Source organism: Micromys minutus, assembly GCF_963924665.1.
Source record: "Micromys minutus genome assembly, chromosome: 2".
Taxonomy (NCBI): domain Eukaryota; kingdom Metazoa; phylum Chordata; class Mammalia; order Rodentia; family Muridae; genus Micromys; species Micromys minutus.
Window position 1 is genome coordinate 76,792,432 of NC_137971.1, and position 15,730 is coordinate 76,808,161.

At 41.0% G+C, this 15,730-nt stretch overlaps 1 protein-coding gene across 1 annotated transcript in view; it reads left to right on the plus strand.

The window, feature by feature from the left end:
• The window catches only part of DNAH3 (dynein axonemal heavy chain 3), a gene marked incomplete at both ends in the record, with an annotated part of 162,012 nt that overhangs the window by 76,753 nt on the left and 69,529 nt on the right, over positions 1-15,730 (plus strand). Inside the window, 6 exons of the mRNA XM_080911468.1 lie at positions 704-815; positions 2,995-3,236; positions 4,689-4,789; positions 5,963-6,068; positions 8,107-8,236; positions 13,723-13,968. Coding sequence (XP_080767594.1) covers positions 704-815; positions 2,995-3,236; positions 4,689-4,789; positions 5,963-6,068; positions 8,107-8,236; positions 13,723-13,968 — 937 coding nt within the window. The remainder of the gene's footprint in view (positions 1-703; positions 816-2,994; positions 3,237-4,688; positions 4,790-5,962; positions 6,069-8,106; positions 8,237-13,722; positions 13,969-15,730) is intronic.

The window sequence follows — 15,730 nt, forward strand, 5'->3', positions numbered from 1 at the left end:
CTCTCCTTCCCTTCCTGCCTCTAGTGGCCACCAACTACTTTTTAATTGTAATTATAGTGAGTTCATAAAAATAATCATTATCTTGAAAGATAGAAATATAATTACTATGATTTGATCAATACATCAAATGATTATAGCATACTCAAAAATACATATAATTATTTAATATAATTTAAAATTTTAAAGTTTTTTATTTTATTGACTATATATAGGCATACCAGTGATGAAGTCAGAAGACAGTTTTTTATTCTATTTATTTATTCTTTAATCTCGTTTTTTTACAGTTTAGAGTTTATCGCTTTCTCAGTCCATCCTCCAACTGTTCTACATCCCACACCTTCCCTCCCTGCCCCTATCTCCAAGAGGATGCCCCCACCTACCCTCACCCCACCAGACTTCCCCACTCTCTGGGGTCCCAAGTCTCTCCAGAGTTAGGTGCATGTTCTAAAGTTGGTTTTCTCCTTCCATTCCTTGCATTCAGTGGAGTCCTCTGAGTAATCATGTGAGAATTAGCATATAGATAGGAGAAGAACTTTATTACGGCCTAGGCAATCCAAGGCAATCTAAATAGACCACTAAAAAGGCTGCAGCTCATAGGAGTTAATGTGATCCTGAGAATCTGATATCCGCCTTTCATTAACCTCTCACTTACAGTAAAGGGCAGTGCACCAGAATTAACTCACTGTATGACTTCTCTTCCCAGATCTATGAGATGATGCTGGTAAGACATGGCTACATGATTGTTGGAGATGCTATGGGTGGCAAGACATCAGCTTATAAGGTTCTGGCTGCAGCTCTGGGTGATTTATATGCAGGTAAAGCTTGCACCCTCAGCTTCCAGGTCAGAACTTCCTGCACAGTAACCTGACTGTGGGGACAATGCCAGTCTATGGGCTTTGCCAACCTGGGTGTTGATATATGCATTAAAAGCAGAGGACAACACATAATTGTCTGCAGGCCGGGACACAGGGTCTCCCAACAAGGGATTTACTGAGTGGTATGGAAGCTTCAGCCATACTGTTAAATGCTCAGCAGTGACTTCCCCGGTGGTCCCTCAAGGAAAATAGTACTATTGTTGTTAGCTTAAACAAAATCAATTAAAAACAGAACAGTTACCAGGCTTCCTTTTCATTTCTTATGTTCTTTCCATACAAGCTTTCTCTTCCCATCCTTTTCTCTTCCCTTCCTCCTTGTCTCCCTTCTTCCTAGAGTAGAGGCTAAGAGCTCGTCTTTGGAATAAACACTTAAACTTGGAAAAGCAACTTAATGTGTTTCTCCTCTCTTTTCTAGCTCTAGGACAGGATTGCTTTGAGAATTAGATTACATAGGTAAATATATGGAACATTCTAGGAACTCAACAAATGAAAGCTATGTTTACCACTAAGTAAACAGTCTAGGTTTCTTTTCTTCCGTTTGTATGTCTCTGCACACTATGAAAACATGTCCTTCTTAAAGGCATGCCTATGCTGCACATAAGAGTATCCAAGAACTTCAGTTAAAATTGTTTGGGGGGCATTGGGAGGCCACAGAAATGTCCCAGGGGTTAAGAGTGATTGTTGCTCTTCCAGAGGACCTAGGTTCTATTTAAAAATGTTTTCTTGAAGCTAAGAAGATATCCTTGTGGCAACTCTTGGTATTTAAAAATCATTATGTATAATCTTTACACACCAAGAAAACTTTGACTATTTCCATGTTACGTTTGGTTTTACATGTACTTTATGCTCATTGAAACTGGTAAGATTTCAATGCATACTATCAAACCTTTAAAAAAAATCAAGTACTGACAAAAAATATATTCATATAGTTTTGTGCAAAAATGCTTTTTAAAAATCTGTACATGTATCTCTTTTTTTTAAAAAATAAGATTGAAAAAAAAAGTTTTCTTGCCAGGCATGGTGGCACAAGCCTTTAATCCCAGGCCCCAGAAAGCAGAAAAAAGCAGATCTCTGTGAATTCAAAGCTAGCCAAGTCTACATAGTGAGTTTCAGGACAGCCAGATCTACAAAATAGAGAGACTTTGTCTCAAAAAAAAGTTTTCTTTTATTTATTACTTGTTTTGGAATTTCAAACTATTATTTAAGTTTTAGACAGAAGTTCACTATTGTAACCCAGGGTGGTCTTAAAATACATGATCCTCCTGCCTTGGTCTCTGAAGTGCTGAGATTACAGGTATGTGCCACTCCATCTAGGTAAAACCATTTTCTAATAACTTTAATGTTTTAAGATTACCCTGTTGTTAAAGGGGTTGGAGAGATGGCTCAGCAGTTATGAGCACTGACTGCTTTTCCAGAGCTCCTCAGTTCAATTCCCAGCAACTACATGGTGGCTCACAACTATCTGTAATGGGATCTTATGCCCTCTTCTGGTGTGTTTGAAGACAGCTACAGTGTACTTATATATAATAAGTAAATAAATACATCTTTAACAAAAAGAATACCCTATATATTCCTTGGCCTATACCACTGTATGTGTCCCCAGAGAGGTCACAACTATTGTAGAACTAATGTCCCACCCTTTTATATGTCCTCTAAATGAACAAAATAGACTTACACCAGTGACTTGGCTTGACTTATTTATTTAGACTCTCCTTTGGATGGAGAAACACAGTGATTGTTTCCCAGAATCATTTCGCCTATCAGGGGTTTTATCATCCCAGGCTAGAGCCAAGGGTGATGGTGATCCCAGGGACATAAGAAGAGCAGATAGAATGCTGGTATTTTCTTTAATGTTTGAGTTCTTCTCAGACGAAGGTTTCTTTTGTTATGAATCTGACATTCACCCAGCTTGAAATAAGACTCAGAAGAAAGTATGATTACAAGTTGTTGGTTGTGATAGCACACACCAAAAGGCATAATTTATTCATCCCAATCTTTATAGGAACTGAGCATCATTTTATAGATTTTCTTTAGATTATTGGTTCACCAAGAGGATGGTCTTTTGTTTAATGCCTGATCTCTCCGAAGCATCTGTAATGGGTTGGACTTTCTCACCCAGCCAAACAGATGGAGGAGTTTGCTGTGGAGTTCAAGATCATCAACCCCAAGGCCATCACAATGGGACAATTGTATGGCTGCTTTGATGCCGTGAGCCATGAGTGGACAGATGGTGTCCTGGCTAACGCTTTCCGGGAGCAAGCGTCTTCCGTAACTGATGACCGCAAATGGATTATATTTGATGGACCAGTAGATGCTGTTTGGATTGAAAATATGAACACTGTCCTGGATGACAATAAAAAGGTAACTACGAAGCCTATCACTAATTTTTGGGTGGAATATAAACTAATTTATGAATAATCAAAACTTTACAAAGTCATGAACTTGTTACCCTACCACAAATGTCCCTCACAAAAATAATCATTATCAGTTCACTAATTATGATTCCATTTGTACTTAGAGTCAGTAAGATTAAAGATTAAAAGTATACATAAAAGGTTTGGGGATGTAGTTCAGTAACAGGGCACTTACCTCATAGAACTAAGGTTCTGTTCTCAGTCCCACAAAGAAACAAAAGGCATGAAAATTTTAAGCAGAGTCATAAAGAATCTAAATTAATAAATCAAGGTAAGTCACTGGGTCTATTTTATTTATTTAGAGTTGATATAAACTGGTGTGGCATCAGTCCTACAATAGCTGTGATCTCTCTGGGGACACATACAGTGACATGGGCCATGCAATACAGAGTTTTATTAACCACAAAATTGGACGAACCATGAGGATATTTGGCGTTCAGTCTCTCCTGGGTGACCAGGGCTCAGGTTTTGTCTCAGGATTAAAATGTCATACTTGAGTTTGTGTTACCAAGTGGCAAGTTATGCCCCAAGTGGATGTTCTGAGTCTCACAGATCCATCTTCACTTCATACTTCTGGGATGTGCTTGCCAAACAAGACAATCTCTAGTTGTCGTCTTTCATTGCATCCCAAGAGGGATTTAAGGAGTAATCCTCCTCATACCAGCTGTGGGTTAGTCCTTGTAGGAGGTTTGAAATCAGCGGTTTCTCAGAAACTTGAGCAATCAAAACAGGCGGAAGATATGCCCATGAAGATAAGCAGCTAAATTCTACATTAACTTAGGCCTAGTGGCAATGACCCGTGATCCCAGCTACTCTGGAGGCTGAGACAGGGAGCACCAGTTCAAGGTCTGCCTAGACTGAAGAGAGATTACAAAGCTAGGATGGGCAACATAGTCAGGTCTGTCTCAAAGGAGAATGTGAAATAATAATCACAACAACAACAACAACAATTTTGTGGTAATACAGAGAAAGATCAAATCGGTTTATAGGTATTAATAATGCCTCAATTTTACCTCAGGCTGCAATTCAGTGTGAGGCCAGGTACTCTTTACTTAACATTATAAGTCTCTCAGCTGTGACAGTGGTCCCCAAGCCTTTCAGCCATGACAGTGGTCCCCAAGCCTTTTGCTCTCCGTTTTTCTGGAATGCTTTTATCACTCTATACTTTGCCCTATTACCTTCCTCCTTTTGGCAGAATGTAAACCCAAAGAAGATGGGAATTATTGTCTGCTTTATCCTATGCACTCCGAATGATGCCTAGCACACAGTGGGTGCTTAACACATATTGGTAGGATCCATTTGTAGATGGAATTTTGGCTTGCTCCCCATCCCTGAACTTTGAGCTCTGGTTAATGGGTGGAGAATCTAAGCCGTGCTCCCCCAAACCTTACTGTTACAGCTGTGTTTGATGAGTGGAGAGATCATACAGATGAGCTCCAAGATGAGTCTGATCTTTGAGCCAGCAGATCTGGAGCAGGCCTCCCCCGCCACAGTGAGCAGGTGAGCTGCTGCGTTGGTTATGCCCGTGTTCATACAGGTGCACATGCTTGGCCATGGAGGAGGGGGATAAAATAAGGTTAAAAAAGGAAGAGGAAAAAGAGGATGTGGAAGAGGATGTGGAAGTAGGGGAAGGGGAGGGAAAAAAGAACAGGAGGAAGAGAAGAAGAAAGGAAGGAAGGAAGGAAGGAAGAGAAAGAAGAAAGAAAGAGAAGGAAGGAAGGGAAGGAAGGAAGGAAGAAAGAAAGAAAGAAATGAAGGAAGAAAAGGAAGGAAGAAAGAGAAAGAAGGAAGAAAGAGAAAGAAGGAAAGGAGGGAAGGAAGGAAGAAAGAAAGAAATGAAGGAAGGAAGGAAGAAAGAGAAGAAAGGTAGAAAGAAAGGTGAAGGAAGGAAAAAAAAGAAGAAAAGAAAAGAAATAAAGGGAGGGAGAGAAGAAGGAAGGAAAGAGAGGAGGGAGGGAGGAAAAAGAAACGGAGGAGAAGGGGGAGCTGGACTGGAGCCCCGAAGTGATGGCAAAAAACTTGTTTCCCTTCCAGATGACCTGAGTTCAGTTTCTAACATGCATGTCAGAAAAATTACAACTCCTATATCCAGGTGACACAACACACTCCCGTGGCCTCTTTGGTCTCCTGCACACACGTAGCATGCCACACAAGCATACACACACATACACATACTTTAATTAAAAATAAAAGTAAACTTTAAATAAAGGGAGAGGAGGAGGAAAAGGGGAATATATTGGTTTACAGTATATAGGCTTTCAATCCATCGTGACTGTAAGGAAAGATGGAGCAGTTCATATCATAGTAGCAGAAATGTGTGGTTTGGGTTTGTTCACATCATGGAAGTAGAGTAAGGCAGGAACCAAGGGTGGGGCTATGAGCTTCCAAGGCCCTCCTCTCCCTAGTGACCCATTTCCTTCAGATAGCACCACCAACAACATTCAAAATATAATGCTATAATCTGCATGTGCATATGTGTATATACTATTTTCTACATGGAAAGGGTGATTAAGCACTTGGTTACCCTGGGGAAATAAGATGAGAGGGGTCATAAAAGCTATTATCAAAACCCATAAAACCTAGAATACTACATGGACATGCTGGTGCCAATAAATGTCAGTCAGTGTTAATAATGAGCAAGCACTCATTAAACCCAATTGTCTCTGCCTCCAGGTGTGGGATGATCTACATGGAGGCCCAGCAGCTAGGCTGGAAGCCCTTGAAGGACTCATACATGGACACTTTGCCCCGTTGTCTCTCTAAGGAGCACATGCAACTGGTAAAACTCTGGGACATCCCTTTTATCACATGGCTTCCATCCTCAATTATCTCCTCCTCCCATTGACCTTGCAGGCCCACTTCCACCTTCATTGTCCCCCATCTTCCCCAACAATCCCATTATATTGTCCCATGCTGCCTGATATTTTTAACTTTCTTCCTCACGTAGTGGGGATAACATGGTATAATACTTCTTCTTGTTCCACCTTCCCCACCCCTGTGGAGAATACCAGAGCCAAGGACACTTCTCGATGGTGATCATGGTATTGCTTTTTACTCTACCATCCCACTAGCAGAAATATCTATGGCTACAATTCTAGAGACAACCCCTTAGAAGAACCCTGCCCTTCTGTGCTGTCATCCTACAAATGGTACAACTGAGAGTCACATTTCCCTTCCTCACGGCCTAATAAAGTAGGACAGTCAGAAAGATAGTTCTTGTTGATAAAAGTCCTTGCTCTAAAGCCTGGGGACCTGAGTTCAATCCCTAGCACCCGTGTTAAGAAATAAGGAAATGAACAGTGGATATCATGGCATACAACTATAATCACGGTGCCAGAGACGAGGAGAAAGAACTTTGGGGGCTTGCCAGCTAGCCATTCTAGCCAAGCTAGAATTGTTGTGCTCAGGGAGAGACCTTGTCTCAAAGAGGACAGTGGAATATGACTAAGAAAGACATCCAGCTCGACCTATGGCCTTCACATGTCCAAATGCAGTGACAGCTATTTGCATATATGTACCCATACCATACACATATAATTTAACAAATCAGTATACTAGAAGTAGGAAAGTTCAAGCTATATAGGTAGCTGACTACACTGTTAGGCCAGGGAAGCCAGGAAGGAAATCCTATATTTACAATGCCTCTTGTCTTTCTTTGATGGAGTAAATGTCCTTAGAAAAGTCTCCTGAGAAAGAAGCCAAGGATTGGCTTTTGTCCCACTGTGGAATACTCTGAAGGATTATATAGGACAATCCCATGTTTGCCCCCATTTATATCTACGTATAATACATATGACTACATGCAATTATAGAAACACCAATTCACATATACTCCCAGGAACTAACACACACACACACACACACACACACACACACACACACACACACACACACCGGCAGCTGCCAAGACCTTATACTCATCAAGCCCCGTGTGGACTCTATCATGTCTTTAGACCCCTTATCGGAGCCCGTGATCCACTGTTGTCTAGCCTTGCCTACCTCTGTGGCCTATTGGCTCCTTCTCTATCCCAGTCTCATTCCTGGACCATTCTGTCTTGTTTTCATTCATATAAAACCCAGTTTTCACAATCTCAAAGCACCTGTGCCTTCTATTTCTCATATAGACATCTTCTCAAGTCAGACCTTTGTCACTGGGTCCCATAATCTCCTTACCAGGCAGTGTGGTCCTAGCATTTACAGTCTTCTGGATTCAACTCCCACTGCCACAGAAGGAAAACATTGCTTCTTCCTCCAAGAAGTCTTCCACAACTCATTTTAAGCCCTTCCTGTTATTCACCATTTGATGCTTTTGTTTCCTGATGATACTTTTCATGACCTGTAACAACTTTGGTTTCTTTCCTCCTCCTCCTAGCAGGAGCTGAGTCTATCTTCTCCATTATTCACCCCAAGTATATCTTACACAATGCAACCAATGAATCTTTGCTCACTAAACAAATACAGATGCCATTCCATTTACAATGGAAACCCACCGAGCATTGAAAATAGCATACGTTTAAAAACTCATTTCGTCTACCTAAAGTACCAAACCCCATGAATTAGTATCACAGCATACTGTAAAGAGTTCTCTTCTTGCCCTGGTGGTTATGTGACCATTGGGGAGCCACCACTCACGGCTGTAGCCCTGCATCCTGAGAAAGCATCACATGGCCAGCCCAGGAAAGGATCAACACCCCAAATCTGCAGCATTTAAACTTGGAAGAAGCAGTCAAAGCAGCCAGCAATTGCACCAGCACATCCAGCCTCTAAGGTGGGTCAAGCACTTGTCCCCACAGTCTCACAAAGCTTTCTCCCCTCAGGTAGAGGACATGTTCACGTGGCTCATGCAGCCCTGTCTGGACTTCAATCGGTTCCATTGCAAATTTGTGGTGCAAACATCTCCCATCCACCTTGCCTTCTCAATGATGCGACTGTACTCCTCCCTGCTTGGTAAGTGACCCCTTGATTCTTAGTCCACATGGGGACTTCACTCTCTCCCTCTTGAGTTACTGGAGGACCTGGTCTCTATCCAGAACAAGAGTGCTTTGCAATTTAAATAGTGGAGCTTATGGAAAGAACCATGTGCTTTGTCTCCTATTGGTTTGTGATTTCGCAAAGTTTACCCCCATCCTTTCTTCTCCCACCTACGTTTCTCATCTACACAAAGGAAACAGTTCTTGAGCCCCTCCTCCACACAAAGATTTTGATGACACATTCAAATGTTTCCTTGAAAATCTACTTGGAAATATAGATATGTTTTCATGTGTTAAGAAAGTTATGGGGGCTGGGGAGATAGCTTACTCAATGCTAACTCAAGAATGCTTACCACAGTAGCATGAAATTTGATCCCTAGAAACTACATAAAAAGATCAGGTGTGGTGGTACACATTTATAACCCCAGCATAGAGAAGGTTCAGACAGATGGATTTCTTGGGTTTCACTGGCCAGCCAGAATAGCATAGTTAGCACCTTTCAGGCCAATGAGAGACCCTACCTCAAAAACAAGGTGGATGGCACCTAAGAGACAACACCCAAGGTTAACTTCTAATCTCTATGCACAAGTGCATGCATGCACACACACACACACACACACATACACACAAAGAAAACTTACAATATAAATATATAAATTTACAACACACAAATACACTAGAAGAGAACTAATATTAATTTCAAAACCAGAAAATGTCTTCAGGAGACAAAGGTTCTATGATAAATGTACCTCTGAGGTATAACCATGCACCTCTGTAACTGTTTCCACATACATCAGATTTCACTGACATCTACTACAAATGACAAAAGACTGTGCATTTGGGGAACTCTTACTGGATACCACTTCTTTTTCAAGAGAACAGATAGCTCAAATGCAGATGAACCTTCTTTACAACTTCTGGTGCCTAAATGTGTTGTTTTTTTTTTTTTTTTTTTTTTCAGCTTATTTTCCCCTAAAACATTGTATAAACTAAGAATGTGATATAGTTAACAGTGGAGCGGGGACTTTCTAAATATTGCTTTATTTTCATAAATTAAACTCTGGGTGCTCAGGATGTAGCTAAGTGGATAAAGTGTATTCTGTGTAAGTATGAAGACCTGGGTTCCAATCCCCAGAAACCACATAACGCCAGACACATAGCAAATGTCTGCAATCCTATTGCCCTTGCACCAAGATGAGAGGCAGAGACAGGAGAATCCATGGATACTTGTGCACTCGATAGACTAACATACGCAGGGGTGGGCAACAAGAACACCATGTCAAGGTCGTAAGGTGAGAACTGAGATTGTCCCCTGATCTCCACATGTCCCCCCCCAAGGCACATGGACACCTGCACTGACACACATGAACACACCATAATCATATATAGACATCACACACACATAGATTTTCCCCCCTAAAAACGTAAGTTCAGAACTCTCTTTAGAAACAAACCAATTGTATTCAGTGTCATATATCTGCATCTCCTTTGCAAATACTAGATATTTCCTCGAGTCCCAGCTACTGTCCTTAGACAGTGTCCCCCAAGTGAAGAAGCACTCACGTGAGAAACAGGCTTGCTGCCTCCAGCTCCACGTGGCCTCATCCTCTGCCTTTGAAAACCTGCCACTGTGGAACCTCCCAGAAACACTCCCTATGGAAAACTAGAGCTTGGGTGTGCATGCAGCTCACTCCAAAGCTGTAACATTCTACTCTTGGAATGCAAGCACATGGTAGCTGTGCTCACCGAGGCCATAAGATGAGGAACTGTGAATGCTGCTTTAGTTTGAAATAGTTTTATATTTACAAACGACTTGCAAGAAGGGCATGGGGGTAGGGCCATGTTGAGACGCTTCTCCTAGCTTCAGATTTTAACTCCATGTTACCATTGACCAAGAGATCACTGTCAGAATAAACAAGGGCATTGGTGCCATGCTGCCTGACATGTTGACACCACACTGCATTTCATTGCTGTATCTTCACAGTTTGCTCCAATCTGTGACATTTTCTGTCTTTTCTTGCCTCTTGATACTAGCCAGTTAATTTCTCACAGTTTAATCGTAGTTCTGTATTTTAGGTTAAGGACATGGAAAATATGGTCTACTCACACACACACACACACACACACACACACACACACACACACACACAGTATATGTATAGTGTGTATTATATATGTATAAATGTGTGTATATGTAGATATATATTATAAATAATAAGATGTGTATATGTATATATTTATCTGTATATATAAACATATGGGCATTATATATGTATATGTGCATATATATGTGCATATAAGTATTAGGATGTGTGTATGTATACATATATACATATATCTGAACACACACACACTATTACTTAGAACTCTGACTAGAGCTGGCTTTGAATTCATGAGCATCCTGCCTAATCCTCTCCGGTGATGGGATTATAGACACAGAGCTCCATCCTGTGCCTCCAAACAATCTTGGAAAAGAGCAAAGCCAGCAAATGTACCCATCCTGATTTTAATGCTTATTGTAAAGCTGTTGTCATCCAAACAGTGTTGTTCTAGCATAAGGACTAACATGGTCAGCAGAAAAATAAAAAGCTCAGAAACAAAGCCTCCCACAATGTGCTAAATTATTTTGACTTATATCTGTTAAGACCATCTGTGGGGAAGAACAATGTTTTCAATACCAGTACGAGGTAAACTAGATAGTATCAGGTAAACTAGAGAGTCACTGCCAAAGAATGAGATTGGCTAGGCTGATGAGATGGCTTTAGTGGTTAAGAGTGTTTGTTCTTGTGGACGACCAAGTTCGAGGTCCAGCGCCTATGTCAGGTGGCTCACAACCACTTGTAATTCCAGCTCTAGAGAATCCAAAGCCCTCTTCTGGCCTCTTTAGACACCGGCACTCATATGCACATACCTACACTCAGACACAAACATACAGATAATGGTACATGCTCTTAATCTCAGCACTCAGAGGCAGAGGTAAGCAGATCTCTGTGAGTGCAAAGCCAGCCTGGTCTACATAATGAGTTCTAAGACACCCAGGGCTATGTAGGAAGTTGGATCATTACCTAATATAAAAAATTATCAACTCAAAATGGATGCAAGATCTAAACAGAAAAAAAAACTACTATTTTTAAGAGGGAAAAAAACTCAGCTCTTAAATTGAACTTGGCAATGAATTCTTGGATATAGCATCAAAGACATGAGCCAAACATCAAAAAAAAAAAAAAAAATAGACACACTGTGTGTCATTAAAACTTAAAATCTGTCTTCACTGAAAGGTACTACTGACAGTAAAAGGTCAACCTACACAAAACTAAAGATGTTGGCGGGTTTTGTGACTGGTAAAGAATTAATACCAGGTACCAAGCATGGAGATATAGCCTTCAACCCCAGCACTTAGAGGCAGAAGCAGTTCAACTTTTGTGAGTTCAAGGCCAGCCTGACTTACACGTGAAATTTTAGACCAGCAGTGGATATATGACAAAACGCTGACTCAAAAATTAAAAAGAAATCTTAAAAGAATTACCATCAAAGACTGGAGAGATGGCTCAGTCATGTCAAACATACAAGAAGACCCAAGATTTCAGTCTTTAGAAATGAGGTGAAAAATGGAAGTGTAATGTCATAAGCCTGTAACCCCAGCACTGGAGAGGCAAAGATATTGAATATGAAGGATTTGCTGAGTAGCCATCCCAGCCTCATCAGCAATCCCCAGACTAATAAGAGACTTTGTTTCAAAAAAGGGGGGGGGGGTAGCATCTGAGGAAGGACAGCTGTGGCTGGCCTCAATCAAGCGTGTGCTCATATGTGCACACGCATCAGCACTTATAAGTGCACTCACAGCCACGGGAACCACACACATACGCATACAAAGCATTATGTCAGAGGACATAGAAAGAAGCATTACTAAAAACCACAATCATTCATTTGGCACGAAAATACGAACAGTACAAACATGGGTAAAGGTCTTGAATAAACATTTCTCCAAGAAGCTACCCATGGTCAGGAATTACACACAAAAAAGACTAATCACTGGGGACATGTAAATCAAATCCACAATGATGGTTATATCTTTTCACACAATAAATAAATAACAAGTGTCTGAGAGGATGCAGAAACTGGAACCCTCTCGGACTTACAGACCATTGATGTGAATATAGAGTGAGCAGTTTTTCTGTCAAAATATTTTGGTGGTTTCTTTGAAAAAGGACTTCCCATGTGTAATCAATATCCTGGTATATCTATTCAAAGCAACTGAGCACAGTGGCTTGACCAGGTACTCGTATGTCCATACATAGACATTTGGGTTGTTTCCTAACCCAAACATCCATCAACAGATGAAGGGGTAAGCAAAATGGTATAATCACACAGTAAACTTTTTAAGGAAATATTGGGGGTAGAGAGAAGGCTTAATAGTTAAAAGCACTTGTTACTCCTGCAGAGGACCTGGGTTCAGTTTCCATCACCCACATCGCGGTTCACAACAATTCATATCTTCAGTTACAGGGAATCCAAACTCCTTCTTCTGAGATCTGAGGGTGCCAGATATACAGAGTACACATGCATACATGTGGGGAAAACATCCGTATGTATAAAATAGAATTCAGAGTATTATAATTAACAAAAAGAAATAGATAAGGAATTATTGACAAGCACAAAATTGGTTAAGTATGAAGATACCGTCTATGCTAATGAAATAAACTAATCACAAAAGGACAGAGTTCTAGGATGTGCTTAGGATAGTCACATATGGAGATAGAAAATAGGGCGCAAACCATGGAAGGTGTGGAGGACAAGTTATTGTTAGTGGTACCAAGCTCCAGTTCTGGATAAAGGCGCACTGATTATGAATAGTAATTATGGTTGCCAGTATGAATGTAATAAACCACACTGAAGTGGGTAGGCTTTAGATGTGTTTAACCACAAATATATGGACTACAGATAGATCAGTCATAAAGTGCCTGCCATGCAAGTATAAGGACCTGAGGTCAGATCCCCAGCACCGATAAAAGCTAAGCATGGAGACTATTGCCAATAATTCTGGTACTTAGGAGGTAGAGACAGGATCCCTGGAGCTCCCTGGCCAGCTAATCTAGCCAAATTAACAAGCTCCTGGCTCAGTAAGAATCCCTGTCTCAAAAAAAAAAAAGCTGGAGGACAATCGAGGGACACCCAGAATCCAACTCTGACCCCCACCTGTACCCTCAGACATGTAATACACACGAACCAGTACACAGACATGCACATCCATAAGAGCCTGTAGTCACTGTGTGTGTGTGTGTGTGTGTGTGTGTGTGTGTGTCTGTGAATACATGTTTGTGATAAAGGGTCTAGTGTATGGAGTGGATTCTCAGCCATATCAGTCGCTGAGAATCCCCAGGTCCTTCCTAGGCAGACCCAGCCTTCATCTCTTGCACGCCCAGCACTTCTCTCAACCCAAGCTTCACTTTCTTTCACTTTCAGATGAAATCCGGGACATCCAGGAGGAGGAAATCGAGATATATGAAGGTCTGTCAAGCCAGCAGATCTTCCTCTGGCTGCAAGGCCTGTTTCTTTTCTCCTTGGTGTGGACCGTGGCGGGTACCATCAATGCCGAGAGCAGAAAGAAATTTGATGTGTTTTTCCGCAATTTGATCATGGGCATGGATGATCATAACCCAAGGCCCAAGAGCGTGAAACTCACCAAAAACAACATCTTTCCTGAAAGAGGTACTTATGCCCTGTTATATTAGTTTAAGCCATGTGTCCCAAACCCAACTGAATGTGTGGGACATGTAAGCTCTTATCAAAAACTAAGCTCTTCAGAGCTGACCCTCCCACCCCTGTGTAAGACATAAGTATCCCTAAAATAAGGTCTTTTGGAACATTTTTGAAATATAAAACCACAATGATAGTTCATTTTGGAAGATGTTTGGGTATGTTATTTTATTTTTGTAAAAATTATCATCATTTTGCCTAAAAATAAGAAATACTGCCACTATTGTTCCCGATGGCTTCTAGTCTTCTGTATGTACACAAGCTTCATGTTTTGTGATGGTGACATCAGTACCTCTTTTTAACTTTGTCTTTATAATGTCATATGTTGGAGTAGTTCCAATTTGGCTATATTATCTTTGAACTAACCACAAATAGTGCTTTGATGTGAACGTTTAATGAAAGAATGGTGACTGCTCAAGATTAACTTGATTCAGGGTTAGAAAGATGGCTCTGTGGCCATGATGCTGTGATGAGTGGGGTTCTGGCTTTGGATCTCTAGCACCCCTGACAAAGCCGGATGTGGTGACATGGCTTGTAACCCCAGAACTGAGGGGCACAGCTAGGTACACCCAGTCTAGATAGACAGCAAATTCCAATTCATTTGAGAGCCATATCTCAAAAAATTATGTGGGGAGAGTGTCTTAGGGTTTTAATTCTGTGAACAGACACCATGACCAATGCAAGTTTTATAAAAGACAACATTTAATTGGGACAGGCTTACAGGTTCAGAGGTTTGGTCCATTATCATCAAGGTGGGAGCAGGCAGGCATGATGCAGGAGGAGCTGAGAGTTCTACATCTTCATCCAAAGGAAGCCAGGGACAGACTGAGCATCCTCAGGCAGCTAGGAGGAGTGTCTCCAAGCCCACCCCCAGAGTGACACACTTCCTCCAACAAGGCCGCACCTTCTAATAGTGCCACTCTCTGGGCCAAGCATATGTAAATCATCACAGAAGGACTGAGCAAGACACCTGACATTAGCCTCTGACCTCCACATGTACACACACAAAACTGAGAAAAATACATACATAAAATATACATACATACATACATGCACACATACATGTGTATACTTTACTGAGTTTTATTGGCATTGTGACTTAATAATTTTGACTCTTCTTTTCTGTATGTGGCTTTGACTTACCTTCCTACTACACTTTAATTTTTTTTATCATACCTTTGTCATTTCCCCATGTAGATCTTATACATTTTAAAATTCGTAACTATTTATTTCTTTTCAGTATGTTGTAAATGGATTTATGCTTTGGATTTTATGTTCTACATGATCATTTCTGATAGACAGCAAAGAAGCTGACTCTGTACCTGAAAACCTTGATGTATTACTGGCTGTATGTAGGCTGGATCTCCCGGTGGGGCAGTCTCTGGATGACCTTTGCTTCGGTCCTGGCTTCAAACTTTGTCTCCATATTTTCTCCTGGGAATGTTTTTGTTCCCTCTTCTAAAGACTGAAGCACTTGGTCTTTCTTCTTCTTGAGCTTCATGTAGTCTGTGAATCATATTTTGGGTAATCCGAGCTTTGGGGTTAATATCCACTTATCAGTGAGAGCATACCATATGTGCATTGTTTGTTTGTTTGTTTGTTTGTTTGTTTGTTTGTTATTGTGATTGGATTAGCCCACTCAGAATATTTACTAGTTCCATCCATTTGCCTACGAATTTCATGAACTCGTTTTTAATAGCTGAGTAGTACACCA